General features: G+C 42.8%; 1 protein-coding gene across 1 annotated transcript in view; it reads right to left on the reverse strand.

The window, feature by feature from the left end:
* Window positions 1-10390, reverse strand: part of BAZ1A (bromodomain adjacent to zinc finger domain 1A) — a gene marked incomplete at its 3' end in the record, with an annotated part of 61093 nt that extends 50703 nt beyond the window's left edge. Inside the window, exon 1 of the mRNA XM_015819083.1 lies at window positions 10104-10390. Coding sequence (XP_015674569.1) covers window positions 10104-10216 — 113 coding nt within the window. The remainder of the gene's footprint in view (window positions 1-10103) is intronic.

Below are 10390 nucleotides of genomic sequence, written 5' to 3' on the forward strand. Positions count from 1 at the left end.
GGCCCTCAGCATCCTCAAAAAACAGAAACTGTGTGCCCCATCTTAAAGAGCATTGTCCAATAAATCTATAACAACTACATGGCAGAAATAATTCTAAGCTAGTTGTAGTCTCAGCCTAAATTCTTAAATCCTCCAAACAATTGTTTTTGAGTACCATGAGATTTTGGGTGACATGCCAGTGTACATCAATGCTTGACAACAACTATTCTCAAAAGCACGCCTGTTCTTGTGCGATTTTCAGAGGTTGCAGAGGTCATATGAGAATTGGATATGCTTCTCGTGGCCTCCAGAGTCTCAGAAAATCATATGAGAATAGGGAGTGCATTTGCTCAGATTTTGGAGGCTACAAAGGCTGGGGAAGAGCATTATCCAAAGCCACTTCAAGAACAAAGGCTTTGTGCAATTCAGAGCAACCTTGTGTAGGCTGCAGCGGCCTAACAACAGAAAGGGAACACTGCCTGAAGGAAGTGGTCTGCAGCAGATCCTGGAGAGCACTAGGCTACAGGAGGCAATTGTTCCATTCCCGAACACTTGTACATCTTGGGGAATGGCGCAAAGTGACAGCAGTAGAACTAGGGCTGAAGTTTAGGCCTGGGCTTCTACTTCAGGTGCAGCCTCGACACTACCATCAAATACTGCTGTTTAGAGTGGCCTAAATGGGGAGGGGGGAAAATAGAGAACCGTTTCTCTTTTGTTCAAGGTGGAGTGTGACATGCCAATACAGTCAAGTTAGGCATTTTCCAATTTTTTGACATGCTGAGCCCAAAAGGTTCACTATCACTGAGACATTCAGAATGATGAACAGTGGGGTCATTCAATATTTATTACTATGTCTATTTAAGTCAGGGGTGTCAAACTCAATTTCATTGAGGGCCGCATCAGCATTGCGGTTGTCCTCGGGGGGGTGGGTAGGTGTGGCCAGAGTAGGCGTGGCCTACTGGGTGAGCGTGGCTGGAGTGGGTGTGGTCTACTGGATGGGTATAGCCAGCTCTACATGGTTCGCGTCAAGGGTACCTGTGAGGGCCTAGGTAGGAGTGGGACAGATTTGAGGGTCTCTGGCAGAAGGGGGTGGGACCGGGGCAAGTGCCAAGGCATGGTCCACTGGAAGAGCCTTACTGTTCCTCTCAGGCCATGTGAGGGGGGGCTGGATGGTGCCGCGGGCTTCCCAGAGCCCAGGGCAGCAGAGGTCAAACACCCAGCCTGGCCCTCAAGCACCCACGGCACCAAGCCCAGCCCCACTACCCCAAGGGGGTGCCCAGCTGCACTTACCTCCTCCTCAAGGCTGCTGCTGCTGCTGTGCTTACTCTCCTTAGTGAGGTTGCTCATGATGGGTATGAGGGCAAAGTCAGAGGGAGGCCCACTCCCTATCGATGTGAGGAGACCCGACTTTGTATCCAAAGCTTCCTTAGCAATAGGATGGGAGACCCCCAGGATAGGCCAGGAGGAGGGGGCAAGGGGATGGTGAAAGGGCAGCAGGGCAGGACTTCCCTCAGACCCTCCCTCCCTCTCCTTCCTTCCTTCCTTTCCTTCCTAAGAACAGAGTGGTGGGAAAATATTTGAGATGAGGGAGAAAAACAGGCAAGAAATGCAGCTGGGGAGGTATCACCCTTCATTTGAAGAAATGCACCATCACCTGGAAGTGGCCAGCACATTGCCCTCGCCTACTTCACATATCTGGCTTGGTGGGCTTTGGGGGAGGGGACGCCATGAGCAACATGAGAGTCGACGTTACCTGCACAATGCCGTTCAGCCCCCAGCCTGCCTGGTTTTGGCAGGCAGTGAGGCACTCTCCTCACAGCGTCGAGAGACTGAGCCAGGCAGTGCGAATCCGAAAAGAAGCGCAACGCCACCCAGCCCCCAGCTTGCCCGGTTTCGGCAGGCAGCGGGGCACTTTCCTCACAGCGCCGACAGGCTGAGCCGGGCAGTGCGAAGCTCACCAGCTTTGCACCTTGCTGCCTGCTGAAATCAGGCAGGCTGGGGGCTGAGCAGCGGCGCGCTTCTTTTCGAATTTGCGTCGCCTGGTTCAGCCTGTCGGCGCTGTGAGGAGAGTGCCCCGCTGCCTGCCAAAATCGGGCAGGCTGGGGGCTGAGCAGTGTCACGCTTCTTTTTGGATTTGCACTGCCTGGCTCAGTCTCTCGGCGCTGTGAGGATAGCACCCCACTGCCTGCTGAAACCCCTCTCCTGGAGCCCATCAAGCCGGATATGTGAAGTAGGCGAGGGCCATTTGCTGGCCACTTCCAGGCGATGGTGCATTTCTTCATTCCTCACAAAGGGTGACACCTCCCCAGTGCGTGCCCAAGGGGCAGGGCCAATGCGGCAGGGGCCGGTCCCTTGCTATTTCCAGACAGCCTTGTGGAGCTAAGACTGAATGCGTTTCAGCATAGATGGCCACCACAAAATAGTACATTGGCTCCTGGGCGGCCTGGGCAGGGGCCAAGGCAGCGGGGGCCATTCCCTCACTGTTTCCAGGATGGCTTTGCGTGCCACATGAAACCATGTCACGGGCTGCATCCGGCCCCCGGGCCTTGTGTTTGACATGTCTGATATAAGTGTATACATCAATGTATAATCTATACCTAACAGATTACCAGACATAGTCAAATGTTTACTCTAGGCTTTCTGCCAATCCACAGTGTTGTAACATACACAGACATGATTCAATATATACTGTACATGACGGGAACAGTTGACCTTCATTCAATTTAGCATGTCAGTTAAATGGATTTGTCATATGAACAGGTCTCACTCTGAATATAAGCAAGATCACATAGTCCTGCCTTCACGTAGTGAAGCAATAAGGAAAATTGACTTTGCTAAATCCATTGTATTCTCAAGCAGTCAGCCACTGGAAGTCATTCAGTGATTCAAGGGTTCGTTTTACCTGTTCCTAGGCACTTTGGAAATAAAACCATCCATTTTCCATGGTGGTCTGAAACAAAACTATTATTTTACTGAAGCTCTCTTGGATAAGACTCTTGCAACAAAGCAACTAGCCACATAAAGCTCTCAACTCTTATCAGTTTTTAAACAGCTTTGCCAGAATACTCTATATATTAGTATATGTAAGATTACATTGTTAACATGCTCTATATCAAATCTTCCTTGTGAGTGGCCAGAGATCAGTACAATTCTTTACTCATATATGCACCAGTATTGAGGGCTCTGTATTAGCTGCTCTGTACTAACTACTGAGCCAGGTTCTTAACATCTCAGGACCTAGGCAACTGCTTACAGTAGTTCCTTAGTGGTCTATCCTATTTTTGAAGTCAAGAGGATAAAGTGCTGTTGACTCTACCTCTTAATATTTACTTTTCTGTAGTGCAAAGGTGAACATCTTTTGAAAGTTATGCTTCATGTAATAAAATTATAACAAAGATAAAGTGGCTACATGTTCTTTTATTATTTAATAAATGATATATTTTTGCCCTAGCCTTTTCTTGATTTTGTAAATTGTTATTGAACATAATAACCACAAGGGCCCTTAAATATAGATTTGCATTCTATAACCACACATATAACAAAAAAATATGTTGGCTTGATAACGTCAAAACTGATACAAAGATACAAAGATGAACATCCAACAACTGAAAGAAGCTGTAGCATGGAGAGCACTTGCTTATAAAGTTGACAAGAGTTGGACATGACTGAATGGCTAAAATAACAAGAGTGTATTTAACAAGGCCAATACATACTACCTTTTTGCCACAGACTCAGCTTCTATATATCAGCTTACCTCTAAGAGAAGGCATTAGAAATGCATTAAATACTATTCAAGGCAGGGAGTACCTATCTTAGAATTTTTTTTATCATGACTGTTATTCACCAATTTGGACATTATTTTTTTATTATTAAGCCTATGTGTTGTTCAACTGGCAAAAACTATGGGCAACTCACAACAATCAAAACAAATTACAATAAAACTAATTAAAAGTAATTCAACAACACTTTTGTTCTAATACTTTTTCTACCTCCCCCAAAACATTTTTCTTGCTGGCTTCTTCCTTTTATAAATTTACCCTTAAAGCTTCTGCTTTCTTCCTTGAAAACAAATGAGCAAATGAGAATATTTCACATGGGGTGGGGCGAGGGGAGGCGCAGAGAGGACTGTTATTAAAACTTCTAAAAAAATTTAAATGGGATATTGAAATGTTTCCATTTCCCTGATTGGCATAATAGCCCTTAACAATTTTTCAAAAATATTTGATTAGGTGTTGATGACTAAATATGGACATTTCAGTGATTTAGAAAACTAAAAGATGGAGACCAAATAATACCATGGAATAGTTAGCCAGAAAATGAGCTTATTTTGCCTATAAAGACACACACACACACACACACACACACACAAAATCTAAAAACAATTCTCAACAAATATTTGTATTCAATTGAACAGTTCATAATGAAAGCATTGCCTGATTTCAAAAATAGTGTTTTAGAATCACTGTATTTTTACTGATATGTTTGAAATACTTCCTTCAATTTTCATAATTTTACTTTATAAATAGTTTAAAGCCAATAAATTAATCAAAATTTTAACTCTCTGAACTTCCAACTTTGCCTGAACATGAAATTAGATTATCACATTATGCTTCCTTATTCAACAATTAATCTTTACTCAGTGAATAGCCATATGACATACAGGGCCCACAAAGAGTTTTGTATATTTAGTTCAAATTTTATTTTTATTTATTCAATTGTTTATGCTGCCCAGCATTTTCCTAAGGTTACTAGTTTTACTGTATTTTTCCCACACATATCTCCATTAGTTAATTCACTCATTTATCTACAACCTTTTTTTACCAGAAAAAAATAATCAAGATAGAAATCACCAATAAGCAATACAGAAAATATAAGCAAAATTATATTCAGAAAGAAATAAACCAGGAGAACTAAAGCAAAAACTCCACAGCAGGTTAAATGCCTCCTAGGAGTGAAACATTTTCACCTAACATTGGAAAGTCGTCAGTTTGGGGGATGGGGGTGGGGAGAAGCCTTCTTAGATTTTTCCCTTCTAACATAATTATAACATAATTGGCTGTTACAATTATGAAAACCTTCTTCCAAATAAAACTCACAAATTATGATTTGATTTATACAGTATAGGGAATTATCTTATCCTTTCTTATTAAAAGTAAATGTGAATGATTCAATAGAGAGTAGAAATTTAGCATGGTGCAGTAATGCAGAATAGGGACAAATTTGCCCAAAGGGGAAAAAACTGCTAGGATAAGACACACTTAGGAATAATGATATTATTTGCATAGAGACCATATTACTTTTATGCAGCCAATCAAAAGTTATGAAGGAACAATCTAGATTTATTAATTTCTTGGAACAGATTATTCTGACAAGATTCTGCTGCAGATATTAAGTGACATAACAAAAATAGTACCGTAATAATCTATAGAGGGGAAATCACAATTTGAAGTTTCCTAACACCATCATTCTACCCAGAATGAAAATATAATTTAATGGATTCCCAGTTGAGTAAATAGGTTTGATAATTGTTTTGGAACAGAAACAAGGTTGTTCCGGAAATTATTAGATTGAATCAACTTGTCATCTCCAATATCTTCCATAGAAACATCCTGGCTTCTTCAGAAAACCACCAAATTCTTCTTATGAACATCTTATTTCAGATACACTCATTCTAAATTTAAAAGCAGTTGGATAAAATATATTTGTGTTAATAAGTATACTATTAAACCATTAGCCTACCTAATATTATATGGAAAACTCAAATTAAAAGAAAATCCTGAGAAACATTCATATTAGTTATTTCATTTAGCCAGGTTTTTTCAAAATACATGTTGGTATTACTTATCCATATTTAAATCCTAAAGGCAACTTTCTTCCCATTAATTGACCAAGTACGTATCAACCAAAATTACCTATTCAACAGCTTTCATTAAAATAATTATAATTCACTTATAATTTTAATAATTTGGTTTGGACTTAAAGTTCATTTTTACAGAGATTTTTAGATATCTACCGTATTTCATACAGACCAAAAGAGCAGGTGGGGGATCCTTTTCCTGCAAGAAATCAAGAGAGGGAGCACCAGGAAAAAGCATTCTCAATGGTAGCCACCACGCTATAGAATCAACTGCCCTCGTGTACTGAGGTTTCAAAAAGCACTCCAGACTACGGTATGCAATGGTTCTTTAAGCAGAAGGTACTTTTTAGTGGGAGCAGCCAAAATATATATGAAGTCTTTAAGGCTGGGGCAAATTAATTTTTTAAAATTTATTTTAGGGATGGGGATTTTATCAGTTTGTATTATTTTGTAGTGTGATGTTTTTTGCTGATTTTATTATAAGTCATTTAGAGACTAGGAATCAGTGGCATATAAATCAAGATAATAAGTAAATAAACTGCATGGATCCAAAGTGATCTGCTTTCATGACAAAGTAAACAAGCTTACTATCTCCTAAATTCCAATTCAAGATGCTGATTATTACCTTTAAATTCCTTCATGGCATGGATTATCTGCAGGACTACCTCCCTAAGGGTATCATCTGTTCATCCCACCACAGCTGATGGGTGGGTGTGCTCCAGGTCCCTATCCTTAAATATTGGGGCTTCAGAAGTTTGCTTTCTCCACTGAAACTCTTGCCCTATAGCAGTGGTGGCGAACCTTTTAGAGACTGAGTGCCCAAACTGCAACACAAAACCCACTTATGTATTGCCGGTTGCCAGATGGGCGTGGCCCACTGGGTGGGTGTGGCCGTGGTCATGGCAGACTGGGTGGGTGTGGCCAAGGTAGGCGTGGTCACCTTGATGTTGCTTGTGGGGAGGGACTCTTGTGGGGACTGGGCAGGGTTGGGGGAGATCCACGGGGTCTCTGGCAGGTGGCGCGGTGGACAGGAGGCTCGTCCTGTGGGGCTAGGTGAGGCAGGGTGGGGGTGCCATTGTCGCAGGACAAGGCGAGGCAGGGGCCAGGGCGGCTGCTGCCTGACACCATCAGCCCACCCCCCACAGAGGCCAGCGAGCACATGGGGGCCGACAATGTCCAACAGCAGCCACAGCCTGCTAGCCCCTCGACCAGTGCACTCTGGGGCTCCACAGCTCGCCACCAGCAGTTCAGAGAAGCCGCCTCTGAGCTGGACGGCCGGCCGACAGCTGAGGAGGCGATGCAGTGGGTTGTGCCCAGGAAAAGGAGAGCATGCGAGGCCAGGAGGGATGGGACGGGTGGGAGGGAAACCAGCCATGCTGGGATACATCCGGCCACATGGGACCTCGGTGAGTTAGCAGGCGGCTGGTTGAAGAGGGACGGTTTCCAACTCTGGGGCATGGTGCACGTGCCCATAGAGAGGGCTCTGAGTGCCACCTCTGGCATGCGTGCCATAGGTTCGCCATCACTGCCCTATAGGAACATTCTTCCCCATGAGATAAAACAGCCCCCCACCCTTTTAACATTCAGGAGACCACTTAAGACTTGAGGTTTTTCCCTCAAGTATTTGGATAGGGTTAGACAAGAAAGTAGTGAGTGACATCGAGAAAGTATGGTTGTAGTGCGAGGTTTGTGTTTTGGTTTTACTGGTTCTTGTGTGTTTATTGTTCTATATACTTTATCTTTCAATTGTAAGCAGCAAGGAGTTTAGCTTTAAGATGGGCAGTTATCCAATAGTTTTATACACATGCACATACACACCGATGTATAGATAGAGTAAGATAAAGGCAGAAAAATCTCAGTTCTCTGGACTCCCTATTTAGGAACAGGTTTAGTTGGCAGAAGACTCAGACATGACTTGGCTATGTTAAACCCTTTATTGCAGACTTGAATGAAGCATATGCACACAGATGATTTGTTCTCAGGGGTTCAAAGAAATCCAAACATTGACAAAGGTCCATGCTCCAAGAGTTTTAGCTCTAGCTTCCCTCCCCCACCTTTCAGAGTTGAGATAAGTTTTTGTGGCCTTCAGCAGCATAAACATGGCTGCATAACAGTATTCCCTAGCCTAGAACCACTCTTTACAGTCACATTCAGCCCTTGCATCAAATATGCATAGTCTGATTCAACCAACAATGTCATTACAGATACTATCCAGAAATTCAAAACCTTTTTATAAATAAGAAAAATGAAGCCTTATCTTCTGCAGCTACTTCACCAAGCTTCATTTCTAATAAAGTTCACATGCCAAAAATTATTTATTAATTAAATGTGTATGCAGCTGAACTCAGTAACACAACTCTGGATAGGACAAGTTTAAGCAAGCAATGTTTACAAAATAACTGAATCCTTCATAATGTATCTACCGTACATATGTTCTTTTTAATATATATTTATTTAGTTGCAAACAGATTCAGATGAACCCTATAGGAATTTTTTTGATAGCATATCTAAATGGATGAACAACTTGCTAATTACATACTCTGGTCCAAAAGTCCTATGGCAAATCTGCAGAAAAATATTCTACCAATACTTTACTAATGTTGAAGAAAAAGCATGCATATCTATTACATGCGAAACCATTGCAGCTGACACTGAACAAGTTCTGGAGGTCCTTTTCTTTTAATAGTGACACAGCCACCCAAGTGTCCAATGCAAACAAAAAATTTTTTTAATTATCACTGTAGTTCTTTTCCCAAAAATCAACTGCATTCTAATTTCATTAGTTATAAATTATATTGTTTCATTTAACATATAAACATGAGCCAGTACACTATTTATAAAACTTGCTAATATAAATAGATGAATTAAGTGCAGATAAATTATTTCACAAGCCTTATATATGGGGAAAATATTTTTATCATTCAGAATAGATTTCTGAAATTCTGTCCCCCAATAATTTTAGATTTTGGTCATTTTATGGCAATGCTTTATGGTTACCAATGAAAACTGTGGGTTCTTTTGTTACCATTTACATTATCCTTAATGAAAGACATAAAATAACAGCACCTTCCAATTCAAGGGATATGCTCAGTATTTGTCATATTTATATCTTTAGCTTAAAATTAACTTTTCACTCTCAAAATGACATCTCAAAATATTTTAAATACTGAAACACTAATCTAACAAGCTTGATTTTTAGAAAACGAGGCAATACATTATGCGTTAGCCTGAGGTCAATAAAATTAAAACCTTTTTTGAATATTTAGAATATTTAGAATAAATATTATAAAATTATTACAAGTTATACATACTTTTAACATCTACTACTGAAAAACAGCATTAAGTTATTTATATTTTCCTAAAGTAGTTCATTGAAGTGGGTCAGATATTGTAAATTCTTAAGGGGAAAAAAATGGCTTGTCACAACTATCTTGTCAAAGCAGGTGCTAATTCCAGTTCCGAGGAGCAAATAATCATGGGAACTTGCCAAAAATGTCTAACGCAACAAAGGGGGTGGTGGTAATTCTTTAAAGATGGGTACTTGGCATATGAGTGTGGGTTTTTCGGTTTTTTTTATTTTTTTTAATCAAATAAAAATAAGGATAAAAATGAGGTCACTAAGGTGCGCCATTAAAGACCACAAAGATTCATTTACGGGCCGGAGACAGCGGTACGTTTGTTTTTCGGACAGCCAGCTGGTGGGAAAACAATACTCAATGAGGCGGTTACGAGCAAGCCGTCCAGCAGCCCCTCACGACCCAAATCCGGCCTTACATCGCCGGCTGCTGGCCGTTGCTTCTCTCTCTCTCTCTCTTTCTCTCTCCGCGCCCAAGTTCAGTCAAGTTTGCCGCGTTACTTCCACAAACCGGAGCAAAAGCACAAATGCGCGCGCGCCCGCCCAGAAGTACACCAAGGCCTAGTAGTGCAAGTCGCGCCAACACGCAGCGGGGCTTCAGGATACCCACAAAAGCCAGGGTCGGGCCAGTGAAGTCACAAACTTTCCGTATTCCCGCCCGTCCTGAGGAGGAAGGCTACCGGGGGAGCTAAAGGACGGGTCAGTTAGAGGCGAGAGGTCCTCCTGCCCAAAGAGCCCTCCCCTTTCCCCCTCTCGCCCGGGGAAGACAGGAGGCTCAAGGGGTTTCCCCGCTTCTTCACAGGGGATTCCCTTCTCCGGCCGGGTGTCAGCCGTTTGCAGCCGCGCTTCTCGTTCAAACCAGCCCGCCAGAACCCATTGCGGGAGGGGGGGGGAGGGGAGGGGGTCTCTTACTCGTAGTCCCTGAAGATCTCGTTGGTGACCCTGCAGTGGAAGACGTGCTCGTCGGGCCGGAGGTCAGCCGGAGGTTTCTCCCTCACGAAGGGCTTTCGGTGTAGAAGCGGCATCCCCCGGCTCCTGTGTCTAGAGAAGGAAGGAAGCGAGAGGAAGGCGGTAAAGAAAGGCGAAGAGCTCGAGCGGTGGCGGTCGTGGCCGGACGGCCGCAGACGGGTTCTTTTGTGAGCGTTTGACACGCTGCTCGCTCGCTGGCTGGGTCTGAGCGAGTTCTGTGGTGCGTGCGC

The sequence above is a fragment of the Protobothrops mucrosquamatus genome, unplaced genomic scaffold (assembly GCF_001527695.2).
Source record: "Protobothrops mucrosquamatus isolate PMUCROS unplaced genomic scaffold, P.Mucros_1.0 scaffold858, whole genome shotgun sequence".
Lineage (NCBI taxonomy): Eukaryota > Metazoa > Chordata > Lepidosauria > Squamata > Viperidae > Protobothrops > Protobothrops mucrosquamatus.